The 26,667-nt window shown below is 53.0% G+C and overlaps 5 protein-coding genes across 5 annotated transcripts; 2 read left to right on the top strand and 3 right to left on the bottom strand.

Annotated features, from left to right (window-relative positions):
- Positions 1 to 6,251: 6,251 nt before the first annotated feature.
- Positions 6,252 to 8,949, bottom strand: BBK36DRAFT_1133977 (ATP-dependent RNA helicase sub2). Its single transcript, XM_024892154.1, has 5 exons — positions 8,430 to 8,949; positions 7,330 to 7,889; positions 6,910 to 7,270; positions 6,586 to 6,843; positions 6,252 to 6,505 (listed from the first exon to the last, which is right to left on the bottom strand). Exons 1-5 carry the CDS (start codon positions 8,654 to 8,656, stop codon positions 6,457 to 6,459), a joined length of 1,455 nt encoding a protein of 484 aa, XP_024753874.1. The 5' UTR covers positions 8,657 to 8,949; the 3' UTR covers positions 6,252 to 6,456.
- Positions 8,950 to 9,334: 385 nt separating this feature from the next.
- Positions 9,335 to 9,937, top strand: BBK36DRAFT_1108043 (Rpr2-domain-containing protein; the record flags this gene model as incomplete). The annotated part of the gene is made up of 2 exons (XM_024889327.1): positions 9,335 to 9,510; positions 9,565 to 9,937. The coding sequence occupies 2 exons, from the start codon at positions 9,335 to 9,337 to the stop codon at positions 9,935 to 9,937; spliced, it is 549 nt and encodes a 182-aa protein (XP_024753873.1).
- Positions 9,938 to 10,652: 715 nt separating this feature from the next.
- On the bottom strand, positions 10,653 to 11,037 carry BBK36DRAFT_1174648 (hypothetical protein; the record flags this gene model as incomplete). The annotated part of the gene is made up of 2 exons (XM_024895932.1): positions 10,941 to 11,037; positions 10,653 to 10,778 (listed from the first exon to the last, which is right to left on the bottom strand). Exons 1-2 carry the CDS (start codon positions 11,025 to 11,027, stop codon positions 10,653 to 10,655), a joined length of 213 nt encoding a protein of 70 aa, XP_024753872.1. The 5' UTR covers positions 11,028 to 11,037.
- A 1,657-nt stretch (positions 11,038 to 12,694) lies between these two features.
- BBK36DRAFT_1207045 (ApbA-domain-containing protein) lies at positions 12,695 to 15,500 on the bottom strand (the record flags this gene model as incomplete). Its single annotated transcript, XM_024897367.1, has 4 exons — positions 15,069 to 15,500; positions 14,963 to 15,003; positions 14,448 to 14,880; positions 12,695 to 14,375 (listed from the first exon to the last, which is right to left on the bottom strand). Exons 1-4 carry the CDS (start codon positions 15,221 to 15,223, stop codon positions 12,695 to 12,697), a joined length of 2,310 nt encoding a protein of 769 aa, XP_024753871.1. The 5' UTR covers positions 15,224 to 15,500.
- Positions 15,501 to 24,706: 9,206 nt separating this feature from the next.
- Positions 24,707 to 25,687, top strand: BBK36DRAFT_1165073 (hypothetical protein; the record flags this gene model as incomplete). Its single annotated transcript, XM_024894735.1, has 3 exons — positions 24,707 to 24,910; positions 25,004 to 25,278; positions 25,351 to 25,687. 3 exons carry the CDS (start codon positions 24,707 to 24,709, stop codon positions 25,685 to 25,687), a joined length of 816 nt encoding a protein of 271 aa, XP_024753870.1.
- Between the last annotated feature and the right edge of the window lie 980 nt (positions 25,688 to 26,667).

Below are 26,667 nucleotides of genomic sequence, written 5' to 3'. Positions count from 1 at the left end.
AAAAGGAAAAAGGAAGAAGAAGAAGCAAACTCAAGACAAGCGAGATTTCAGATGTTTTTCCCTCCCCAGTCTCAGCTCACTCCTTCGTACCGCGTTTCTTCTGCTATAACACAGCCAAACAACGATCCTCTACTCCGTACTCTCGCTGGGAGTACCGTTACGAAGTCATACGGCCACTAATAATAACGATGGTGGCGGGATGGCGGGAGGGGAGGCGAGATTGCTGAGTCACCGCTCCTGTGGCTTACCTTGGTGCGATTTTCTGCCCACATGCTCTCCGTCATTGTCTACAGGGCTAATGTTTGCGGAAGAAATACGAATTTAGCAGTACGAGGTGACGAAAACAACTGAAACCTCGAATCATCGAACTCGGTGTGAGTTCCTGTACTGGGACGAAGTACGAAACACAAAGCGCAAGGTCCACACCGGCAGTCAACAGCTCAAGCTTTTCTCTCCAGGAGGGGGGACGAGAGATCGAACTTACGAAGCAAAGCACTCGCGGGATATCCAGTTCTCCCCTCGAAGATGTGATACGCAGCGCCATACTGCCGCATCTTGCCTTGCCTCATGACGAAAATCCCGGGCCTCGGTACGGGCCACTCTTTCGCCTCCTTCGTATCTCAGTGCAGAGAGTCTGCCATACCCAGCCGCGGTCTGTCGTATCATGATGTTCAAGTCTTTTCCTTCCGTTCTTCGCATCAAGAACATGTCGCGATCACATGAGGGAAGCACAGCAGAAGCATCCCACGTCCAATCTGGACGAGGGCGCAGCAGCTTGTTCGGACAAGGCCTAGCGGCAGTACCTTGTGAGACACAAGCTTCCAGGTTGCGTTGAACGTCCTTCGTCCTTCGTGCTGCGACCATGCCTTCCATGCCTCAAACCTACAAGGTGCCAGGCTTTAGAAAACCTTAACTAATGTTTAAGCAAGTGTCTTGCTCCGTTCGGCGCGTGTTATTGAGGTAGTCAGCGGGTGCCTGATCTGACAATTCTGGAGCAATATCATGGACGAACAACTTCGTACGAATACTGTTCCGTCCAAACAAGTCCGTCCTCTCCGGCCGCTCCATTTTTCATTGTCGTGTTCCGCAAGGCCTCCACCGAAATCAGACAACACCGTTCGCCTCGCCGACCGGGGGGTAAAGGTGTTCGAGTGGCTTGCGTGTGGGTGAGTGTAGTCATTGGGGGCAAAGGCGGTCTGGCCGCTGTCAAACAACCAGCTCAAGGCATCGAACGCTACTCCAAACCCCCGTCTGCCGGTGCGTATGCAGTGTGTTCGTCTTGTATTCCAAACTAGCAGGAATGCTTGCAAGGCCCTCGTCTCGTCTGCTTCTCAGTCACACCACCCCGGGAGGAGCAGGAAAGGTCTCAGGCTGTCACAAACATGAGTTGCCCGTGGTGCTGCCTATCTTCCGGTCAGGGTTACAAAGCAGCAATCAATGGCACTTTGTACCAACAGCATCTAGCAGTCAAAGTGCCATCTACTACTTACGGAACACTCCTGGAATTTTACTTCTACCGCCCGCCCAGGCGCCTGGGACGCTCAGACGCTGTCAACGAACGCATCGCCTCTGGGCTGACCAAAAGAACGCCGAGGCAGTGTGCAAGTGCTAAAGGCTGACACTGCCAGCTGCTGGCGCGCCGCCTCTTTCCGCCATCTATTTTCGAAGCCAGTGGATGCGAGGTTGATTGGCAAAGGCCGTTCCAGCAGTGGACTCAGGGCAGGCCAGGCTGCTTTTCGCTGCGGGGAGCGTGCTAGTACGACTCTGTCCTAGCGAACCACGGTCCATTTACGGGTCGTCAACCCCTGTCCGTCTATCAAGCACACGGTGCCTTGACTGTGAGCTCATCGCTGGAGACGCATCCAGACGGCATGTCGTGCATCGTTCGTGATGGAGGGACGATCCCCATCAGCCACTCTGGCCAAAGCCGACGACGACCATATGGAGTCAGCAAGCCCGTATAGTACTGTACTCTTCTCGTGACGGCCTTGCTTCATCACTGATGGGATGCATTGCATGAATGGTTGTCGGAGGCTGCGAACGTGCATCTCCTCTACGGAGTGCTTGTATGATATATGAAGTACTAAGGTAAGGTACTTGGCACCTCCGTTTTGTGTCATCTCGTCCAACTCCTGAACCAGACCTTTCAGACCACTTGGAACACTAATCGCAATGAAGCATACAGCTCCTATTTCTTTTCGACCTCATCTTCCGTCGCGGCCAAAGCATGTGACAAATCATTCTTATCTGGTCACACAATGGGGTGAAAAGGAAGTATACTCCGCAATGATACTCCCTCATGTACGGAAGACTGCAGGACTGATTTCATTTCCCCAGCCACGTCCTCTTCGAAGGGCCATGAGGCAAGGCAGCGTGGTGAGCACTGTTCCGAATGGCGGGTTGTTTGGCCTGACAGTTGTTAGTATGTTAGGTACCGCACAAAGTTGAGAGACACCATCCTTTGCTTGCTTCAGGGCCTGTAATCGCTCAAGCGAAAACGCCGTTGTTGGCACCGCGTCGTCCTAGACGGTCGCCAGGCTAGTACTCAAGCGCCTGGATGCAGGCTCACACCACACGCAAGAAACAAAAGAGACATCCATGAGAAATGAGCGTCGTTCCAGGCGGGTCAGAAGCGCAAACTCGCTGCTACCCTTCCTCCCCCTTTTCCCCCCTGCCTACTTTGATCCCCTCTCTGTATGCTGAGCAGACTCATAGCTCACCCAATTTCACACCTGCAGCTTCATGTTGCACCATTAGGATAGTCACGATGCAGCTTCGCCCGAGATTGCGTGGCTGGTCATTTCGAACCTCCCGCTCATGCCGTCCGCATCGAATATGCTTGGGAAGCGAGCATCAAATATTGCATATGGCCCTGAGTGCCAAGAATGCCACAAGCAAGCACATCGCTCGCTCCAATATTGCCATCCCAAGCCACGAGCGAGCACCGGGCGAGGCGGACGAATTCGCATCGTCGTCTGCAAGCATCAAATGCTCCTCTTGCACACTGCATACTAGAACTTCGATTTCTTGCGCGAGATATTGCTGATACTGCTCATAGTGCGCTACACCACCCATCCTTATGTTTTGCCCACCGTCGCCGTCTCCTTCGCTCCAACACCTTGCCAGAACTTTGTTCATATCGCAGCTCTGCGAACAGCACCAAGCCTGCTCCTTCAGGATCACCCAACCGGCACGACTGACAGTGGCTCCCGGTCAAGGGGCCAGTCTGCCTGCCGCGTTCCCTTACGAACTCTGTCTTGAAGCTGTTCCACGAAAGCGAATCAATTGCTTGGGGAGTACTCCGGTCACGACATACTGCTGTCGTTACTGTACTCGTACTAGCATTGGTGCAAAGTAGGTATCAGCTGCAAAGGCCACGGCTTCAACCTTGCATGGTCTGAGTACACCCGGCGAGCTACGATGCAGTTCAGCCACCAAACATGAGGGGTCATTTCAACAAGCCCGGCGAAAGGAATCACCCATGATCCGGTAATGGTCCTATTCGTCGTCAGCCTGCAAGCCGTGCACCTTGGTGGCCTAAGCAAACAACGGCTGTGACGGAACAGGTACGCGGATTGCATGAGACATGCGCGACCATCATAATTTCCACACTTTTCACGTCATGCGGGTCTCCCCCACAATCTCTGCTTGTTCATACATACATACTACAGTACGCATCTACTTATCCATTTTCCACTGCATGCGCCTGCAGGAGGGCGTGAGGGGAAGGCCAGACGATGGGGGCGGAGGTGAAGAGGGGAGACAACAGGAGGGAGCCATCTGTCCGCAGCTCAGCAAGCATGAAGCTGCCACGACAACGATGCGACTCTGGATCCCATGCTGCATCCTCGAGCCAAACGAGTCAACCAACGGGACAGGCGGTACCATCTGACTCTAGAAGGCCGCCATCAGCTTCCGCGCAAACCACTTCCAGGATGAGTGGTAGGCTTGCCGCTCTTTCAATCAGTCTTAGACACGTCTCTGGATCATGCCAGGTCCATCGCAGCTCGCGGGAACCCTGGCGGTGATGCCCTTCTTGAGCCACGAGAGCACACTGGTTGGGCCTAATTGTAGGTGACTGAAGACACGGCGCATCAGACAAGAACACGAAGAAAGACGGAACAGTACGCATTACGAAGTACGAAGTACCTGTATCCAACATTTGCCCCAAGTCTTATCTCTGTTCCTGGCAGATGCGCCAAATTGCGAGACGCTGCTGAGTCAAATCAGCCAACCACCTGGCGAGGGAGCATGGTTGGCTCTTTGGAGAAGAGGAAGTAGACGAATGCTCACATCCTCGCCTACCTAATATGCAGCTCATCCGCAGATTCTTACATTTGCCAGGCGCAAACTCCTTTCCGGAACACCGCTCACAGCGATGTCCAATAAATACGTTTCATTCACTTCGGCGGCGACTCTTATCTGCTTCGAACAGGATCTAGGAACACAACGGCGCAGCGCGTCTCTGCTACTATTGGCGGCCTGAATCGCTGTGATTCGAGATAATAAGCAAGCGGCAACATCCCTCGAGTAGGCAGCGACGTCTTTGCATCGTTGTACGAAGCAGAATCCGAGAACCTGGCGTTTGCGATTTTCCACTTATACTCTTTGCTGTGCCTGACAGACTTCTGACCACGTTTCCGCGCGGTCACAGCAGGATAGGCCTACGGATTTTCTGCTTGCAAGAATGTTCATCAGGCGCTCGAATTGGCGGTGATAGGTGACCTTGATGGCATGCGAATTACATTGGCCCATGCCTGTTTCACCGGCGAGTGCATGAGGATACCGGTCGCAGTTCCTCATTGGTACCGAGGCGCCAGGCTCTTCCGAGTGGGCGGAACTGCCTAATAATCGGTCGCAGCCCAATCTAGTGAGGGCCGGCGACGCTGATGACGCCCAAGCGGCGACACTCGTGGAGACTCATACGGGCAATCGTGCATGACTCAGCTAGCATGTCGTCGTGTCAATTTGGGCAACTTCAGCTATCGCCTCGTGCGTCGAAAGGCGCCATCACCGCCCGAAGTCGGAATCGAGCACTGCGCTTTGGTGATGGCTCGGCCGTTTGCTCTGAGACCTAGGAAGACGATGCAGAATCCGGGCAGCGCCATGCGCGCTCGACCGTGACATCGTTGTTCTATGGGGTCCTGGAGAAGGTAGTGCTGATATGATGAGAAGAGATGAGCCAAGTCATCCAGTGGAGCCCCGGTAAGGCATCAAAGACGTGTCGGTGACATTGCTGGCAACTGTACGGAGTACATATTGGAAGCTTGCCAGTATTACAAATGCTCGATGCCTCTCGATCGCCTATTCTTGGTTTCTCCATTGGTCAGCTTGGGCGGTCGGCGGCAATTCTGCATGCCCAAATCAAGGCCGAATGTGTGGTTTCCGGCGAAATATCCAAGCTCCTACGAACCTCGCATGAGCTCTCTTGACAGGCGCTCAATGGGAACAAACCACGTATATTGAACTTCACCGCATGTTGATATCAACAGAGCTCATGTGACTTGACAACACGAGCAAGGTGCGGTGCAATGGCAACGATCGATATTATGATTGAGCTCTTCGCTTGCCCCTTGCTCGATTCTGCCTACATTATCTAGGGTAGGCGAGGAGAGGCCAACAAGAACAACTGACTTACTAACAAAGGACAAGGAGCTGCAGGGGCTTCGACGCCTCCACTAGCATCCGATGTGGTAGTAGAAGGTAATACGAACTAGGACCAAATACGATACAATGGTCGATGAGTCGACGCCGCAAGCTGCTCACTTCGAGGCGCGCAAATGCCTGATGGCTTCCCGCATTCCGAGATCCACAGTCGGTGTCAATATACATATCGCAACTCATGATATCACGAGCGCGGCACAGCAAGCAGCCAGGACCGGAGGCTGCCAGGGGTTGCAAAGCTCGGTGGCGCCAAATCACGCCTCGCTCCATCCATGTGCCGCTATCGTAGGCAGCCGCCTTGCCATGTGACCGGATGACATCCGAAAAGCTAAAAGGCCGACGAACATCGTGAGAGCTGACCGAGAGTGACTCGAAAGAGTAACGAAAAGAACATTCCAGCAACTCCTTACGGAATCCCCTGGCTGCCTCGTGTCCCCTTCAGGGTGCCTTCGCTGGGTCCGAGATCCAATACACAACGTGAGGCACCAGCTCGAAATACTCATCACCAGTCATTCCTTTCCAGGAAATGGGCTACATGTTTTCTCAGTGTGCAGACATTGTGCAAATCCATTCATTTCATTGACCTTGTGAACCACGGCATTTCAGCCTACCATTCCCTTGCGCTCCCGGTAAAATAAGCTACGTAATAGTATAAGCAAGCTCGGCTACTCCCCCAAATTTTCTGAATCCGACGGCATAGACGAAAGACCTTCTCTCCCACATGCTCCTGTCAAGCCTTGGCACGCACAAACATAGTACACGAGGCGGTGGAGTCACGTCGTGAGCCATCATCTAAGACGCCATGTAGGTGCTGGCATCAACGCCCTCCTTGGGGAACTCTCTGCAACATCACATCTGGTTAGCTTGCTCCAATCTTCATTCTGGCTGGACTCTGGGTGAACGGTTTGGAGGGCTTCTTACGGAAGAGCGACTTCGAATCGCTTCTCAATCTCCTTGAGGACCTCCTGATCCTGCTCAGTGCTCACAAAGGAGATGGCCAGACCCTTGGTACCGAATCGACCGGCACGGCCGACACGGTGGAGGTAGGAGTTGGCATCGCCGGGCAAGTCGTAGTTGATGGCCAAGTTGATTCGCTCAATGTCGATACCACGTCCAAAGACGTCAGTGGCGACGCAGATGCGCTTCTTGAACTCCTTGAACTCCTTGTAGCGGCGGATACTGTTTGTCGCAACATTAGCAATCGCCTCCTCGATTCAACTTCTCGAGACCGTGGAATCGACTTACCGCTCCTCCTGGCTGACTCCAGAGTGAACAGCGATGGAGGGGAAGTTGCATTCGCGGAGGAGCTTGTCCAGCTCGGTAGCACGGACGGTGCTCTTGACGAAGATGATGACCTGGTTGAACTGGAGATCGTCGAGAAGCTCGTTCAGCTTCCTGTTCTTCTCGCGCTCCTCAAGCTTGATGTAGTACTGCTGCAGGCCGTGCAGAGTGAGCTTGGTGTCTTCATCCACGTAGTGCTCCGTGGGGTTTTGCATGAACTTGCGGCAGATAGGCTTGATGGCGTCGGAGAGGGTGGCCGAGAACATCATGACCTGCTTCTGCTGAGGGGTAGCGCGGAACACATCCTGCACGTCGGTACGCATGTCTGTGCTGTGTTAGAAGAGAGGAACCGCCTCGAGCCGTACGATGGCATGTTGCACTCACCAGGCTGGTCGAGCATCTTGTCGCACTCGTCCAGGACGAAGATGCGCACGCTTCCGAGACGGAGGGCCTTGTCACGGACAAGGGCCTTAAGACGACCGGGAGTGCCGACAATGATGTGAGGGCACGTGTCCTTGTTCTTGAGCGTCTCAACGTCGTTCTTGATGGGAGTACCGCCATAGAAGACACCAGTCTTGATGTCGGGCATGTACTTGCTGAATCGGTTGTACTCGTCTCGGATCTGGTAGGCCAGCTCACGAGTGTGGCACATGACGACAACAGAGACCTCGCCATTAACGGGCTCGACTTGCTGAAGCGTGGCCAGGACAAAGACGGCAGTCTTTCCCAGACCGGACTTGGCCTGGCAGATGATGTCTCCACCCAGAAGGGCTTGGGGGATACAGGTTTGCTGGACTGTCGATCGCGAGGTGTTAGACTTTGATTTGTAACCAAGTAGCAACGAACGATGGGTGATGAGCGTCAAGGTCCGTCCATCGTCGCAGCATGAACATGATTTCCCAACTTGCAAGAAACCGCCAGTCAAAACTGGGATCGACTTGCGCCTCAAACCGAAATGGTAAGGGATCTTGAAGCCATGTGTGATCCCAGCCGGTGATCGTCCGCACATGCCCTAGAGATGTAGGGACATGCATTCTTCCTCGTCTCTTCTCCCTTCCCAACGTGGCTTGACTATCTCCAAAGCCTTATCTGCACCCGCTGTTCGACGAGTGCTTTCAGGGGACAGCTTGACACCTGTCCACGCAGCTCATATCGGTAGAACTCAAGGGTTCCTTGCGAGTGGCGACGTGGGCTTGCTTTCGTGGAAGCCACAAAAAGCCTTTCAGCCCAATGGAGAGTCTTTGCCATGCCAAAGAAAACGACCGTACATCCAACGATGATGGCCATCGACAGTCGGCTGTGGGGCCAACGGGTGGTTCGAGTCGATTTAAGCTTCCACTTCTGATTCCCTCTTCTTCTTTCTTTTCTTGCTCGGACTCTCTTTTTGTCTTGCTTGCGAGATGGACGGACGCTTGCTCTCAAGGAAAAGGGAAGCAATTTTATGATTGTGTAGATGACTTAGGACGGTGTTAGAATTTCAGGACTGACCCTCCGAAGGATGCTCGAAACCGCAGTCGCCGATAGCGCGCAGAAGCTCGGGCTTCAGCAAGAAGTCGCGGAAACCGGTGGAGTGGATGCCCACGTAGCTGCCCTTCTTGTCGACATTGTTACCGGAGGTGGTCTCGCCCTTCTTGCCGTTGGAGGCGGCGGCGGTCTCGTTGGCGCCAATCTCCTCGTCGGAGTAGTCGATGAGATCTTCCTCGTGAGACATGGTTGGATGTTGTGGTTGATGGGGAAAAGTCGAGAAGAAACTGTCGGGACAAAGAGGCTCTTTTGAATGAGAGGCGCTAGCAGGTTCGGCGCGTCAGAAGGGAGGAATAAAGGCGAAGAAATAGATGGAGAGAAGAAGACAGCAGGACGGAGGAGGAACCTCAATTACCAGGCGGAGACGATGCCGGAACAGAGGAAGGACAGAACGGACAGGAATTGGGTTGCAATGCCACGTATCGAGGACGATGGGCCGATGCGGTGGATGTGGATGAGGAAAGAATGAGGCTGTCGAAGAGGGCGGAGGGAGGGAGAAGGACAAAGGCGAAGGCGCGCCTGAGTAAGCCGTGGCCCGTGCGCGCACAGCCGGCGCGGTCACGTGCTGGGCGCCTAAGGGAAAGTGCGACAGCGTCGTACATGAGGTAAGCCATGTGCGAACAAGGCGCCGTACGCAAAACTACACACTGTATGACTTGGGGCAGGCGAAAGATTACTCACGGCCTTTTTTCCAACAGGTTGGATTCTCCCTTGCTTGAGCCAATATTACTACTACTGCGCGTCTTTGTGAGCTCTAAACTTTTCCTTACATATTTCATTACTATGGCATGAATCACGATCTATTCTCATACAATACCCCTGGAGCCTTATATCCCGTTAGAGGAGGCATTCAAAGACGGAGATCATGGCCAAGGCAAAGGGCAATCCTGGTATTCAAAACAGGCACATCTACACCCGGGCTTCATATCTTTACCAGGCAGCCGTTTATCTAGCCAATTGCGCTCAACGAGCAGAGCCGGGCACCAATGAGGAGACAAGCTTGGAGAAGTCCCAACATGATGACGACAATGCCTCATCTCGGTCGAGAAGAAATGCATCTTCTGGCAGGGGAAACGGCCAACCAAACCATGACAGCCCAGAGCGCAAGGCAACGATGAACCTGTCTCACCAGGTCGTATCCGACATGAGATCGGTGTCTCTGAAAGCCCAGATCCGGCAGAGCCCCTCGATTAAGCAGACCATCTGCAAGTACTGCGACGCCGTGCTGATCGAAGGCAAGACATGCCACTCTTCCGTGGAGAACCCGAGCAAAGGTGGAAGAAAACCGTGGGCCGACGTGCTCGTGATTCGGTGTGACACGTGCAGCAACGTGAAGCGGTATCCCATCAGCGCACCGAGGCAGAAGAGAAAGCCCCTTCGGACTGCTGGGATTTCTGAGACCCCGAAGACGGAGCGAGACGGCGCTCCGCCTGTGCCTGCGCCAGCTCCCGCGCTGCCTACGCGATGAGATGCCAGGGCGGTGGATATATGTGATATCACATCTGTACTTTCGAGATCCCCATATGCAAGCTGAGAAGAGGCCAGCTGAATACTGCAGAGCAGAACAGCACGAACCGTCGAACAGTCGAAAACACCCAGTGCATTCTCTGCGGAGGCTGCTGATTGCGCAAAGGGCCAAAGCGGTTGTTCTCGAAGGACACAGAACTACGCGATACTCAACGTGGCATGTGGCCATACCATTCTCCTCTACTTCAGGAGCTGCTCTGAACATGATACCCCGGGACGAGGCATAGACACTGCACCAGATATCTCTCCGTTGGGGAACCGGCATCATGCACAAACGCGGAAGGAGCTTTATAACAGAAAGGCCCTTGTTTCATGCTCCATCCCAAATAACCAGTCGGACATTAAAGCAACACATCCTGGTATAAATCTGATCAATGTTGGCCGCTCGCTCAAAGCTTCATGAGAGCTGAGCCGGCTGTATATAAGAAAATAAGGAAGAATTCCCACATTTGCTCATTAAAATCATACCGCATTCCCATCACTGTAAACTCCGCTTGAAAACAATTCACCAATCCCATCTCTGAACGCGTCATCATCACTTCCCAGGTTCCTTCACACTCTCTTCCCCAAGCACTTTACTCGCAGCCATAAACCTGCAAATCATCACTCCCAGTCAGCTTCCATTCACGGCTTCATATCGGTGGCTGCTCCAAGACTCACAAGCCGCCGTGCCAGCTGCCCAGCCCCCTCATCGCTTCCGCTTGCACGCTCGTCATTCTCAACAAGTTCTCCGTGTCCGCTAGATTGGCCGATAGTTGCGCCAGCTGCGAGTGAAGATGTGTCTATTCGAGAAAAGGGAGGTTAATACGACATTCATGTGACCAGCACTTGCAATCAGTCTCTCATAGACAAGGACAATTGCTGTGCATAGGCAGAAAAAACTAGATAAAGCATAAGGAAAGCTAAAGGAAGAAAAATAATCATGCAATCGCAGTCTCACATACCAACTGTCTCGACTTCATCGCACTCCCACTCGTCATTATGCTCTGTCTCCCAAGTCCCTGCGATCCACCCACATTTCGGGACGCCATCGTTCGCTCAGCCTTCTCAGAAGACAACTGTCTGATGCTTATGAAGAGGAATCAAGAATCAGCTGATAAAATGATGCAATTAGGTGAAAAGTCTCAGTTGAAAGCTGCTTGTTTAGACGCGTAGCTGGAGAGGTTGATGCGAGTTGTTGATATCGAGGCGCCGCCCCTCCACGCCAACTCACGTGATACACCTGAAGCCTAACTTCACGACTTCCAAGTTTCTTCCTCCAACTAAGGTACCTTGTAAACGTCCCCAATGAGCTCAAGAATATATATTCATGCACTGTCCCAATCCAGGCTCCGAGACGCAATGTTCCGATGAAGCCATGTGTTACTGAAACTGTATCTGAGCAATTGAAACTTGATTGCCAGATGCATCCCGGCGCAGCCATTCCCCGTGTTGCGCTGCCTCGAGTTCAAGGGGGAAGCGAGGAGAGCAAGAGAAAAACATGAACAAGTTGAAAGAAAGAAAAGGCTCTGCCGTCAGAATCAGCATGCCATATTATATTCGGACTACCTTCTGAACGATGCCGCCCGTGTATTTTCCCATCTTCCCGTCATTAAACGCTGTTTGCCCTGCCATTCTATGTCTTTATTGTGTGTTCAACTATCAATTATTCAAGCATCCTGCCGCCACTCGATATCTCGCTGTTTGTTTTGCTGCCGCTTCTGTATCGTAGACGAATCTAGCAATCGTTGACTGCGTGATGGCGATATGACATGACGTAAAATGGTCATTGCCGCGCCAATCTCCTGGCGATATCCTATTCATACAATCCTGCCATGGTTGCACTTTTCCGGACAGACGATAGCCGATTGTTCCTCCCACATTAATAAAGAATAATAGCGGCGTGTTGCTGAAAGAAAAATGAACAAAGAAAAAGGGAAGAACAATATCAAAGACGAGGACAAAGGTGAAAGGAAAGAGGAGAATTCGTTGAAGAAGGCGAGGGAGAAGATGGAGCCCACCACCAAGAAATCTAAAGATGCTATTTGATTCGCAATGAAGAACGGAAAGGAAAGTAATGCCGTCGTAGCTCAACCGCTTTTCTGCAAGGTTTTTATTTCCAAAACTCAGGCTTGGGCTGATTTAGAAAAAGAAAAAGAAAAATGAAGTATGCATTCGAGGGCCGACAAAATGCGCCATGATCGCCCCTGAATGTTCCTCTAGAGGGGGTCGATCAGTATCGACGTATAAGTCGGTCCACAGAGGAGACATGAGCAAATGCGCGATATGATGAATGAATGATTTCGGTTTCGTTTCGTTCCACGTGTATATACGAGACTTGATAGTCCGGTCCAATTGCAAAAAAAGCGCCAATGTCGATCGATCAGTAGTCCAAGCTCATCCAAGTGGTTGATCTGTGATAGTTCCACTACGTTGTTGATATGTTGTCGCATGAAATCTGAGGGTTGCCGTACAGGGGAGGGAAGATGGTACGCCAAGCAGCCTGTCGGTTATTGCTTTCTCGAAGGCCTGAGTCGATTGGTAAATGCAAGCAGCCGAGCAGAGGACGTTTCCTCGCCGACGTTGTGCGTGTGTGGATCCCGGAGCGCGAGATGGAGGTATGAGAGAAAGGTGAAGGGTGAGTTGAACGCGAGGTGGGCGATTTCAGATATCGTTTGACGAAGATGATGCAAGCAGCGGTTCCCTTGATCAGGTGAGATCAAGGTTTCAACTGCCCCTGTGGCCGTTGTTGCTGAAGACTACCTTGACTGCCATATGCCGACCTTTCGGAGCCGTTTTCACCACTATCCGCGCTGGCACTCGCGCTGCCGGTCAGACTACGGGCATCTATAGTTTTGGGGGGATTGAGAGGGCTCACCCCAATTTGCTGTTCAACTTGCTGAGGCGCGACCGCGTTGCCTTGCCCGGGGGGATAACGGGGAACGGGCTGTCGAACGCCGTTGGGCGGAGATGGTTGGCCGTTCGTAGGTCCGAATCCGTTTGGTGGTGAGGGTCTACCATTTCCACCTCGCATCGAGGGGCTGTACTGGTTTCCCGGCGAGTGACTAGTTCGTCGAGGGTAGCCACCAGTCATGGTCATGCTGGGCCCTCCGCCTCCGCCTCCCCCGGGACCGAATTGCATCTCATCCAGCCGAGCGGCCGTCAGAGAGTTGGCACGGGATCCCGCACTCATGGCACCGCGGTCCACGGCTCCGTAGCGATTCGAAGTGAAGCTCAGCAACGGGTCGTCGAGGATGTTGTCATTCACAGTGGGCATTTGGCTGATCTGGCTCATTTGGCTGGAACGATTGCGACCAAAGGGCCGAAACCTGCTGCTCTTGGACGGCGGCGCATCTCCTTCAAGATTGCGCCGCATCTGGGACGGAGGCGGTCCGGGCACCTTGCGGTTTTTCCTCGAGGTGACGCTCATCATGTCGAAGTTGTCTGGATCTATCACGGGTACGTTGCTGGCCATGGCCGGGTCGAAGTAGTCGTCGTCATCATCATCGTCGTCAAACCCACCCCTGGATGGTGGCGGCCCGCGGCGAGAAGGAGGCGCAGATGCCTGGGGAGGCGGACCACGCCTCATTCTCATCTCCTGCTCTTTCAAAGCCAGCTCGCGCTGTCGCAGCTGCAACTCTCGCTCTCTGAGGCCGAGGTCCGGGTTTTCAGACCCCAAAGTCTCTTCCTGACCCTCCGGAATGTCATCGTACAAGACGAGGTGGGAGAACTCCTCCAAATCATTGCCTTCCATCGAGCCACGTCGAGATGCTGCGCGGGAACCTCCACCATTCATGTGCTGTGACGGCCTGCCGTAGCCATTGGGCCCGCCGTTCGCCATGGGCGGAGGCCTGCGCATCCCTCCCGCGTTGCTAAAGTTGGACGACGTTCTGGGTCGGGGTTGGCGAGGCGGCATTCCGTTGCCATTGGGCATCATTGGGCGGAAGCCGGCCTGGGACTGGCCTCGAGGGGGAAGTGGTGATGCGTTGTTCGGCGAGCCAGGGGGGCCGTTGCCCAAAGCCATCGCGTCGCCTTGTTTCGGCCGGTTGCGGTTGACAATGTTCAGATTGTGGAGAATGGCATAGAGAGTCTCTATCCGGGGCACAGGGACTTTTGCATCGCGAGCGAGTTTGATCGGGGAGCCGAGGTAAGTCTCGACCTCCATTGGCCGCCTGGCGATAAAATCCTGCCACATGATGCTCTCGGGCTGATTTGGTCTTGTCATTTCGTCCATGATTGACTGCTTGAAGTTTGGGGCGAACTTGCAGCCATTGGCCTCGGCGACGCGCAGTAACTCGTCAATGACCTCGGAGACCATGTCTCTTACCCCCATTTTCTCCAGGAGCGCCGCATGGTTGGATGTTTCGAATATTACGCTGATGGGGTGAAATGCAATTGGACTTGGTGGGCATTCTTCCGTTAGCTGATACATCCACAAACCTCAAATCCCCGGCAAGGGGTCTGATACTTACCCAATGACTCTTTCGTATTGCTGCTGTCGGATGTTGGGGGATACCTGACTGTTGACCTGACCGGTGCCAAGCGTCAAGGAGATGGCCTGAGCCATGTCCTCTTGTATGGACTGTGGGATGCTGGCATTGGGGTTGGCAGGGCCGATCCACACGTCAGTTGAGCCCTTGTGCTCGAACTCGCTCTGTCCGAGCTGCGTAAGCTCAGCCCCACAGACGAGGGACAGGACAACATTGGTCGGGAAGCGTTCCTCGATTGCGGCTTCGATTCCGAGCGAGTGCGTCGTGTTGAGAAGGATACAGGTATGCTGAGGAGTAACAACAGATTCGATGACGGCCGCGAGATCGTAGACATCGGGAAGAGCCTTCACGCAGAGGATGACGTAATCGAACGGACCGTCTCGATTTCCCGCAGCATCTTCTGGGTTTCGGACAACTGTGAACAGGGGGAGAGGGAGTGTGAGCGAGTCTTGTCCTGTCTGAAGAAGAAAGAACGGGGAGCCAATGTTTTCCCTTACCATGCCGGGGCTTAAAACGCTCATTGCCAAACGTGGTGGACCTGCAATTCGAACATTAGGATATGACAGACGGGTAGATGCAGGGCCGCCCGTGGCGCCGACGTACTTGAACGAGATGCCGTACTGGGCGACGTGCTCGAAGCCTGACTTCCACACCAGCGTGACGTCGCAGGCATTGGTGGCCTGGAGCCTCCACGACAAGAAAGCCGAGACGGGATTGCCCCCAACTGAGCAGATGCGCATTAGCTGGTGACCACTCATGACGAATGGCGGGACAGAGAGCGCTGTATTAGACAGCGGCTCCGTCTGTGACGAAAGTTTCGGATCGAGACGCTGCGGGAATGCCAGAAAAGAAACGAAAAGCACAAGGAAAAGAGAGACAAGAAGTTGGAATCAATGGAAGGAATTGTTTTGGCCAAGCGAGGCTTGGGAAAGAAAAGAATAACTTGGAGACGGGACACTAAAAAGTTTGGGACGGGCGAGGAGCAAGGGTGGGCATATTGGGTGCTGAGCCAAGAGGGGGGCGTGCTGTGAGCAAGGGCATGGGGTGGGATGACAAACCTGATAGAATCTTGAGACGGGGCGCCTTGGGTGCCATTGTTTCGTCGAAACCCCAATGAGGATTAGCTAGATGGCTAAGATCTGAGAAATAAGAGGACAGCGGCCTCTGACGATGGCCGTTGTGGCCGAAGTCCCACGGCGCGCGAGCAAGCGGGAAGGGTTGATCCCTGTCGTGCAGGCCAGCGCAGTTATATCCGTAAGTGTGTCTGTATGTACTTTGTTCGGCGGGAACAGAACGCGACGGTGGCCAGCGTACAGTTGGCACTCGGCGCAAGAGTGCTATGATATAGCAAAGTTGTCGACACGGCTATGTGAAGTCGGCCGCAGGTTGAGCTGATTCAAAGAGGGAAGTGAATCGGTTGATGTCGTGCGGGCCGGAGTTCGATTCGAGACCACCCAAATGCGGAACAGCGCGAACCGAGTTTCGACAGTGGAAGACGATAGTACTTCGGAATAGCGATGAAGGCAAAAGCAAAGCTTCACGGCCTCAAAGCGATATTCTGGTAGCTGAGTGAACTAACCGTTAGGAGATCTCTCGAGAGGCTTTCCCCCAGCGTGCGGCTCGCTGGTTGGCTGCGGGAGAGAAAGGGGTGGAGGGGGGGTTGCTTACAGCAACGGCGGCAGACAGATAACGAAGGACAGCCAACAACTCAGGCCTGGTTCCAAGACTGAAGACCCGGGGATGGTGGGACGGGAGGGCTGAATGCGATGACTGGACGGATGGGAAATTATCTGGGGTTTCCGTAGGACAGGACAGGACGAGCGGGCGGAGTTGAGTCGAATAGGAACAAGCATACACGGCCAAGACCACGCGCTGATGTGCTTCTCGAATGATGAACTCCAAAAAAATCCCGGAATAAAAACGAAAGAAAATAGCCCTGGGAGGGGCGTGTAGTATTCGGATAGGCGATCGGAATTATGCGGTGCGTGCAAGTAAAAGAGACTGGCGTGAAGGCGTGGACGGCGATTCTGCCGGTATTCTCTGGTCTGGCTACGCGAGACGGCCGCCAGGGTGTATGGATGAGCGAGCGAATGGAAAGGCGGCCCTCTGTCGGATCGATGGGGACAGCGCGCCAGGGAAAAGGCGAACGGCCCAGCAGTCAAGCACGTCCGAGCCCCAGCCAGCTGAGAGGAGAGAGATGGCTTCTGCGTCGGCAGCAGTAGGGAGCGGGTTCGATTAGTCGCGGTGGATAAGAGTAGGCACAGGTGGAAGTGGGAGGTGGCGGAGGAACCGCCTTTCTGGTTAGCAGGATGGAAACTCACTTGGGCGGGACAAGGGCGAAGGAGGAAGAGCCCAAGATGTCCAAGGAAAACCGGTGCTAAAGAACCGCGAGCCCACAGGGGGTACTTTGGCCGGTTGGGCGCTCCAGGTCATCAGCGGGACAAGGGCGCACTCACTGTACCGGCATGGGCTGCCCAGGCTGCACTTTCAGCACTCTCAGCGGCCTGGCCTGCTACAAGGGCCCGCCGTTCCGTGCTGCCGGAGCTCCCTGCGGCGCGCCGTGCCCAACAATGGAGCCCTAAAGGTGGCCTGGGCGGGATTCAAGGTTGTGATACCGATAAGACTTGGAAGGATGTGGCGCAGACCAAGAAGAATGAAATGAACACGGGATTCTCCTCGTCCCCTCGACACACACAGAGGGGAAAAAAAGGGGGGGGAAGGACAAGAGCAGAAGTGAGAGAGGGAGGAGGAAGGGGAAATTTCACGGGCCTCACGAAGATAAGTTGCTGAAGTAGCCTTTAGACACCTAACACTTGGAGGGAGAAGAGAGGAACCGAACGAGCGCAGAGTCAGGCCAGATGGTACGACATTGACAGCAGGCATCGACTCAAGGGTACATGTACCGTAACGCCAGCCTTGTGACGCTGGCAAGAGGGAGGCCCGAACAATGAGGCCCAGAATCGCGTATCCAGTACCGAGTTCGGAGTACGGAGTATTCTTACAGGCACTGAAATCTCACGATGTCTCGCGGCTTAGATTGGCCGTGTCCAATTCCAGCGCTGGGCATGCATGAGGTAGTACAAAGTACCGTATTCCGACTTGCAGTCTCTGAAGGTGACTTCAGTTTGTCGCCCTCGTACGGTTGCGTATTTGCGGAGCCCTGGGCCGCGTGGGATTGCATGCTCGCACAAGCACAAGCATTCCAGCCTGCCTCGGGAGCTGCGGCGCCAGGGGGCACCAAACGGGTCCCCCTGGCTCCCCTATTCTGTTTCAATGTTCCTTGCCTTGCATGTGTGCTCAGGCCAAGTCACCAAGCATGGGAGGACAAGCAGCAAGGCGCAGGGGGTGCTGTATTGTAACAGCGTGTTGAGCACTTGTAAGGTGTATATAATGGAATATCAACATGCCCTCGCTGCAAAGTCATCCATGTGGCATCAGATCCTCGGAGGCTTTTGATGCCGGTGCGAGCGGTCACGTACATATATGTAAGGTAGCATGTACCTGCATCCATGAATGGGCGCCCAGCCGGAAGCAAATCACTGCAGCAAAAGCATTCGATGCTGTGCCAACATTTAACACATTGGATGTTGACTGTTGTGTGCTGTAAGTGGTCTATAACAGCCAAGGCATCTGTATATCCTCATCAATGTGTGATACACCGCAACGCACAGCTGTAGGCCCTCCTTGCTCCAGTGCCTCGTTAGTACCAGCGTTTGGAGAGGTATCAAGGCAGTACTCTTGAGGCGTTCTCTATCGTTCAGAGCTTGTCAGCCGGTGGTCTATGAGTAATACGGAGCTGCCCTGCCGCCCTTGGGACTGCGGACGGTAGCGGGTGCCAGAGGGAGAGGGGCCGAGACAAAGGGAGCACACGATTATACGAGCTTGAACTGGCAGATGAAGGGATTGATGCTTGATGCATGATGCAAAAAACAGCCCAGAGGTGGTTCGAAATTGCGCACAGATGCTGTCAAGCGGGGACCAAAATAATAGGGAATATGAGAATTTTGAACACACAAGGCGAAAAGTATGCACACACGAGATCTGCAACTTGCCCACTCAGAGAGTGCTCTTGTTGTTGTTTTGTATGCGAATATTCATTTTGCGGTCCCTATTTTTTTGGTCCCCGCTTGGCTGTCCACGAGTGTTTCGCAACTGCCAAGCCTTAACAACACAAACTGGCAGAGAAAGAACGTATGAAGCACTAGTAATACCCAGTGTGTTCGCACCAATCCGACGTTGAATTACATGTGAAGTCGTTCTGCTGTGCCACCGACAGCAATTGCCCATGCGAATTGACTCTGGCTAGCACCATGGCAAAGCGTCACCAGCAGACGCCGCCAGCGCTAATAAAGCCTGGTTACATCCACGCCGCCTCTTGGTGACATTTTCGCAGCGGCCCGCTGACCAAATCCAAGCTCCGAAATGCCCGAGTGACACGGGCGCAAAGACAACCTGACTGACTTTGATGTCCTTACTCCGTACATGTTGCCGGGTTTTCTGTGCGCCTCTAGATTATGCAACCCATATCGCAACTTTCCTCCAGCAGGTAGAGGTTACCTTGTATCTGGACACGACCGCCAGTCGCTTCCAGGTTCCGAAGAGTCCATTGCCGCCGAGGTTTGTGATCCATGGATTGCGTTTCCCAGCAGCATCCGATTATACTACAGTACACACTTGGGTAGTATTCGCATTCGCGGAGTTCTCTCTCCGCTGAACCAACCAAACTTGTAGGATCGTACTGTCGCTGCCTGCTGCTAAAAGAGCTAAACATGATCCTGTTCAACGAATCCATGGAACCGTAAAGCGGCTACAGAGAGATATCCCCACCCGACACTAATTTCACGTGTTGGCACCCACGATACTCCGTAGTAGTTGAACTCCCACTACCCAGTGGCTCTGGTTGATGGAGTTTAGAGCATTCGGAGCTCGAAAGGTACACGTGCCGAGTACCTTCATGTACCGAGCAGGGTTGCCGGTCAGACGGAATAAGCTTTCCAAGATTGCAATCTGTTCCAGTCAGATTCTCGACGAATTGGAGTCTCATCCGCCGTCGTTCTAGCCTCGAAGCCCCTGCTCTTCGTTTTCAGGCGGGAAAGAACAGAAGACGTGGGCAATCGGGAAAGAAGAGGCAGATCTGCGCAAGCTGGGAAAGCACAGGTCTGGGTAATAAGGTACAGGTACTATTGTAACTGGCAATGACTGACGTAAATTGAAGTTCTAAAAGTCAATTGGTCGCTTGGCGCGTTCCTTGACTGTGGCTCTCCCCTCTTCCCGTTTCAATTGAGTTTTCTCTTCTCTCCCACTTTCCGCGGCCTTACTGTACTCGTTCCTGATGAGGCGTCTCTAGCGGCAGGCACGAGTGACCTCGGAGGTGGGGACATTTTACGGAGAGGCCGGAAGAGGGCATCGATACCTATGCTGTATCTCCATTTCACATGCCGTGTTCGGTCGCTAAAAAAAGAAAAGAAAAATCCTGTGCGATGTTGTTCGCGGTGCGACAATGAAAAGGCTGGTCACCCCTCCTGCGAGATCTCTTATCCGGGCTATTCAAATGCCGTACCTGGCACTTTTCTGGAGCTATGCTAGTAGTGTTACGGCCGTTGTATGAGTAGAAGACAGTTGCTTCACAAGTCTCTGCTTCTCATGTATACACGCAAATGGATCGCTCGATCTAGGTCGTTGATCTTCATCATGGAGAACGACGAGACAAGCATCATGTTCAGAAGCCCTAGGCAGGCGCGAAGTACTTCCAAGTACCACCGTACCACCGCTAGCAGGCACTTGGCGGGCTGACACAATGTCGGCAATCCTCAAGGCCCCGACAGCTTCAGTATTGCGCGGCCCCCGCATCAAAACTGGGAAAGAGGAAATTACCACTTGAGCAGCCATGCATTAGCTCGGGATCCGTCAACCGTCCATGGCATCATAGATTCGCAATCGACCGCACCTCACGGACTATCGCTGCAGGAGAGGAAGTGAGAACCCAGCAGGGGACATACAGGCGAGCATTGCAGTCTCATCTTGTTTACTCCTGGAAAGCGGGATTCAATTCAAATGCCATGGAAGGAACCATGTTCGCACAGCATCGAGAATGAAGCATGTACAGACGGGACTTCGTACGAGTACGTTGTATCATGGCACTGCCTTATCCATGCGCATGCCTGTCTTCCGACTGGAAAGTGCAACGTGACACTACCTGGCCGTTATTACGACATGCAGAGGATGAAGGAAAGAGCGAGGAGGAGATATCAGAAAAGCTGAGCGTCGATGCTTGAGCTCAGTCTACGACATGATTGATACACACCTCCGAACAAGCAAGCAACGAAACGCAGCAGCAGCAAAACTGCCGGGTTCGAGTCAATGCGTCGTCAACAAGCCCGGCGCTGCTGTTAGATCGATTTCGATCCAGCGGCTACGTGCAAATTAGGCAAAAGGCGATGCAGCCGCACATGGAAGCCCCCCTGAATAGCGCAAGTCGACGCGCTTTTTGACAGCCCTTCGCTTGGGCAGTTTTTATGGAGCGCCCACGGAGCATGACACAGAATTCACAGGCTACGGGAGCAGACTGACCGGCTGGCTGCCTCTTTTTCCCGGACCTCATGACGACAAGACCTTCTCGATTTACATGACCACCGGCATTGCAAATGGCCCTGCTGGGATGGCGGCGAGCAGCTGCAGGTACGGAAGTGGGTTCGTAGAACGGAGAAAACACAGCCGCCTTACCCGTCCCCATTCGCCCTCCCGAGATTGGACCAGGGTGACAATCGCCAGCTCTTATCTCTCGACCTGGGTCAGAGCAGTACTACTGCTCCAACTGTCTTGGCCATTGCTTGCTCGAAGCATCTGAATGAAGGTACTACCTATGGACCAAGATACTGTACTCCGTATGCGCCGTTTCGGATCAATGACTTGCCCTTGACCATCAATGATGCAACCATTCAGGGGCCATGGTCTCCAGAAGCAAAGTGCTGAGCGCAACAGTACGAGTACTGCTATCTTACCTACTCCTCACGCATACGCATGTCTTTCGCTCCGTCACCGTTCATTATGGGCCCGGTGAAGAGTTACTGGGGCGAGCATTGCGACTCCTAAGCGCAGCGTACAGATCGTGCCACGTGTGTCTTATCCGGGCTTGCTCTCATTCAGAGAAGACAGATGCCATGACCTGATGTCTGCTCTATCTCACCCGCTTCTGACATTTGACGCTGGCCAGACGCAAACAGCAGGCTCCTCCTGCTGCTTGGTGGCCTGTGAAACTGAGGAACCTCGTGCTGGTATGTAGTGTTTGTGCTTCCATGAAGTGAGACCATGAACTTCGTACAATGACATTGTAGCTGACTGTGTGGATAATCAGGATTGCGTTGTCTTGGCTATGCGCCCCCCCTGAAATCCCCCAGCCGGAAAAGCGGTTCCCCCTGTCGATCACTCGGAGCCTAAGCCGCCATTCATTGTATGATCTGCTACCACTACGACTTGTACGCATGTACGGAGTACATGCTTGTACATAGTACTACTGGTACTATCAATCTTGCATCCGCAAGGAACGCTGGGCCCGTGTTAGATCTGATTTTGCGTATCGGTCGATACGTAGCCATCTAAAGGACTCGTCTAGTGGCGGTGCTTGACATTGACATGTCTTGGACTCCAAGCTACCAGGTATATTACTGTACGACCACAAGAAGCAAGCTTCACACCTGTTTACCAAGCGATGGCGACCGCCTTGCGGCTTGGTACATTCGCAGATTACCTGCCACTCGTTCACACAACAGTTTCGCATCTTCAGTTTCCGTCCGATCTCTCCTGGAAGATTGCTACTGCTCTCTGTGGATGATATATCTGTTGAAAAACTTCAACATTTGAGATGACTTCGTGACATGCAGTATTGATACAGGGTACTTCGTCCAAGGCCTCTGAGCCCGGAAGCCACCTCTATTCTAGCTCATCGGATACTTATGCTATTATAGCCGTTGGCGAATCTCTTGTCCTTTCAGTATTCTCAGGTGGCAATGTCAATGCAGTGAAAGTGAGAATGAAGGCTCTCCTCTCGGAATTTCACTGACCTTGGCTTTTTGTACCACATGCTGGTGTTGATCTCCCAATGACGTGGCAAGATATTGCTCGAACCGCTGGCTATGCTATGGTATATATATTCTCTCTTGATCTCGGAGCTCCTTTGGCCCCAATAGCGATACCGATCCGGCATTGGGTTTCCAACGGGCAGCTGATCTCCGCGGCCTATGTGTGCCTATATATGACCCTTTGGGCGGATCTATCAAGAAGACCGCTTGCGTTACGCTCACGGGCGTCTTTCGATACTCTATTCCCACGATTCGTACTCCATTGCTCTTGATGACCAAACAGCTCATCCTTTGTGGTAACTCTCTGACGCTTCATCTCTCTTTTTCAGTTCTCTTATCTTGATTCCATCATGGCTGAATGAGATGTGTTCAAAGAGTCAAAGTTGCTCTCCTCTCTTGCCAGGTACACAATTTCTCATGCAGTGCGATTGTAGGAACGCCTGTTACCCCAAGAACCTCAACGGACTTAACATGAACATAGGGAGGGGTTGTCTCCAACGGCGATGAGAAATATCAAGCGTCCCCTGGATTCAGCTCGATGATGGTCCGAAGGGATGACTGGACATATGGACAATGCTCCGCAACTGAAAATGTTCAAGTCTCATGTTTGTCGACGACGACGGGTCTTGCCTGATCGCCTTCACTAGGAGAATGTACACGAAAAACCATTCGGCAAGTGAATGTGATAGTAGAGAGCCTGGCGACTAGGAGACGACCGAATGCTGAGGATGTCTCTTTCGAACAATTCGATGGTGATTCATCCTTGACCGGAAATGTCTCCTGCTTTCCGATTCCGATACATGTGAGATGCTCGAGAGCAGATTCGGGTTCGAGATCTCGCCTGAAATCGACAAAATGATGACCTGGATTATTCACCATCATGCATTCGTTGCTCAGTTGATAGCGGCGTACTAAGCACTCTGTATTGGGTGGGTGGTCGGCTTTTTCCTATGAGGTTCAGCGTTGCTCGCGTGCCTCTTCACCGGCCTTTTCGTCTGTTGCCTCTGATGGTTCATGGTTACTCTTTCGTCTGTAACCTCTGTGTGGCTCATGGTTACTCTTGTATCGTCCTTCCTCCATACCCTCTGTACTTCAAGCGCGGCCAGCTGATAATCAGTTCTGACCTGGTACGCTTTTGTGAGCATCGAATTACTGATAATTGATTAGAGCTATGAGACATTGTCCAAAGTCAAGAGAATACCACCAAACATGGTTTCCACCAACAGCAACATTGAGGATGGAGAAGCGACGATGTCCACGGGAGCGATGTTGATCACGGCCTAGGAAGATTCGATCAGTGGGACCAATGCCGTCATGCCCTGCAGCTCACCATCGGCTATTGGGAAAACCCCTACTACTACGACAAAGTAATGAATCCCTTCGGCGTCACGACTTCTGTTTATATGTCCTGATGTTTAAGGAGCAGATGGACGCGGAAATCCTAGGGGCCTGATGAGGGACATTGTCTTCTGACGGGAGAAGACTTCATATTCGACATGCAGGGCAAATGATGCGCATCATCGGCATTTATTGATCTGCTCCCTAAATGAATGCCGAACCTTCCCCTCGTCCTCCTCCATTTACTGAGCTGAACATGCCAGGGCGTATCGACAATGGAGAAATGCGGGACCAGCTACACCATGAAACCGATTTGTGACGAAAGCGCCAATAATGCACCCAGGACGAGACAGAAGAGACCAACTGACCCAAGCGACTGCTGGAAAGAGAGCCGTCGTATGATGCAATTGCCCCAGATCGAGAGGAACTCCCGCCGATGGCGCGTTTCGTCATACGGAGAACAGCCAATGCCGTGGAAATCTCGGTGAGACTGAGGCGTAGTGAGGCGCAGCCGAGGAGCCAGGGGCCTGGAGCGGCGCCCGATCTTGAACGCGACGGCGAAGCCGGTCCGGGGGTTGGGCTCCACACGCCCCCGGATCTCTCCAACTCCATATCAGATATGAGGAACGCCCGCCGGCATCTGCCCTCATCATTGACTTGGCCATTCCACGATATAAAACCACCAGGCTGCCACTGCTCGTCTGGCCTTGTTCGCCGACTGCAACGCAACTCACCTCAAATACCGCGCCCTGAATTGGACCGAGCCTGTCAAGTGCTGATCAAAGCCGGACTTTTTGTTACAGCCCATCTGCTGGCTACGACGACATGACAATGGCAGCCGAAAGCGACATCTACACGCTCCACTACTTCCCGTTCTCGCTGTATTCGCTCATGGTACGATTTGGGCTCGTCCTGGGGAGGCGATTGAACCCAGACTCGGCTCCAAGAGTCCAGATCAAGTTGGTAAATCTCCACAGGGAAGAGAACCTTTCGGAGGAGTATCTCACCTTGGTGAATTCAAGAGGCCAGGTAAGTGTTTCTACAAGAGCGAGTTCCATTAATTGCTGGCCACGGAGATTGCATTGGCGAAAGCACATGACCCTTGATATTGACACTGCAAAGGTGCCGGCACTTACCTCACGTGCGCTCGCATCGCCCCTCACAGACAGTCATGATATCTCCGAATGGTTATGTGAGAAGCAGCCGGAGCTTGTTCCCGAATATCACCGGATAACGATCCAGAAGATCATGGACAAGTTGTACAGCTTCCATGCCATGGCCCTGACGATAGGACGCGAACAGAAGAAGCATGGCATTCCCAATCGAGCTGCAGAGCTGCTAGAAAAGAAGGACTTGACGGAGCACCACCGCAGAGCATTGGAGATGAAGAGCGTCTTGTAAGTTGCCCACGGAGGCCGACTGTTAGTCTGAGGATTTTGCTGATGAGCATTCTTTCTTTTTTTGCTCAGCCACGAGCTATGCTACAGCAACATGTTCACCCCCAGCAGCATCGACGATGTGGAAGCCAAGGCCCGGGAGTTTGTGCAAGAGCTTGATTCAGCCCTCAACGAGTACAGCAAAGGGCAGCTTTGGATATTTGGAGACAGGCCAACTATACTGGACGCACATGCCGCAGCACTGATAGCGAGGCTGATGGATGTGAGGCGACAAGACTTGCTGACGGAGAGAGTGCAAGAGTACGCAAGGGGAGTCTTTGCGTCCGAGGAGTGGAACGAGGTCACGCACGGGAGGACAACGCTTTGGAACGTCTCGTTGGGCCACGTTGCCGACTTGAATCCACTGTAAACTGTGATTTGTTGGCTTTCTCATTTTGTCTTGTTCCCTCCTCCTCGACCTCTTTCATCTCGAATGTCTGGGCATTGCTTGAAGCAGCTGCCTGTTGTATATAATATGAGACTCAATACCCAATGTCCGAATGTAGCTATGAAGAAGACCAAACGAAGACATAAACCCGAGAGCATATTGGCTCTGCTGAATAAGAACAGTATTGACGAGGCAATGGCTCTGTGCACATCGGCCGAAGGATATACTCGGCCGTCTTTAAGAAGCAGCACTGCTTTCCATGTGAGATCTATCTGTCAGTATGTCCAGGCATAGCTTTGCATTGGACGTTGTCAAAACGAGCAGTTGACAAAAGGTGATGGAAGAGCATGACCAATTACCCGGCATCGGGTCATTGCTTTTGGAGCTCATGTAAGCTTATGATTGCTATGTATCGATTACATCACACATGTGGCACTTTGGTGAATTGTTACAAGCATCACAGAGTTTCGAGATATTCACTTTTCGGCGTTGGCCGCTTTTGCGGGGGAAAATGGAATGAGCACAGTAGTCGAAACCCATACGGTCGTGCCGTGGCGAAAGAGAGCTCAGGTGTCGAAAACAAAAACAGGGTGAAAAAGAAGCAAAAGTACAGCAAAAACTGACAGGCCGACAAAAGTGCCTTGAACCGAGGAGCAAAGGCCCGTCTGTCAGAGGGCGGCAGCGGCCTTTATGTACAGTTCAGTCCTTGTAAGAGGAAAATACGGCGCTGGAAGAGGGAACTTCTGTTCGCCTTGGCCGGTCCGAGTCAAAAGTTCCGCACTGTCGGGTGGCGGAGCGGAGCACAAAAGGAACATTTGAGGAAGGACACCTGGATGGTCAGCGACCAGCTTGTGCTTCGTTCGTGAGGATGAAGCTGTCGCGGGTGAGGGAAACAGCAGATGGAGGGAACTGATACGGCGTTGAGCGGTAATTTGACCTCGGAGCAGGACTAGCAGGCAGAG

This window comes from Trichoderma citrinoviride, assembly GCF_003025115.1.
Source record: "Trichoderma citrinoviride strain TUCIM 6016 unplaced genomic scaffold BBK36scaffold_1, whole genome shotgun sequence".
Taxonomy (NCBI): Eukaryota; Fungi; Ascomycota; class Sordariomycetes; order Hypocreales; family Hypocreaceae; genus Trichoderma; species Trichoderma citrinoviride.
This window is presented reverse-complemented; position numbering and strand designations above follow the sequence as displayed.

Bases quoted from the DNA above. Each gene is read 5' to 3' on its own strand.
- BBK36DRAFT_1133977 (XM_024892154.1), bottom strand. From the start codon at position 8,656: ATGTCTCACGAGGAAGATCTCATCGACTACTCCGACGAGGAGATTGGC. The intron at 7,890-8,429 runs GTCCTGAAATTC...TTTCGGTTTGAG, and splicing joins GAGCATCCTTCGGAGGGTCA to GCGCAAGTCGATCCCAGTTT. The intron at 7,271-7,329 runs GTGAGTGCAACA...AACACAGCACAG, and splicing joins CAAGATGCTCGACCAGCCTG to ACATGCGTACCGACGTGCAG.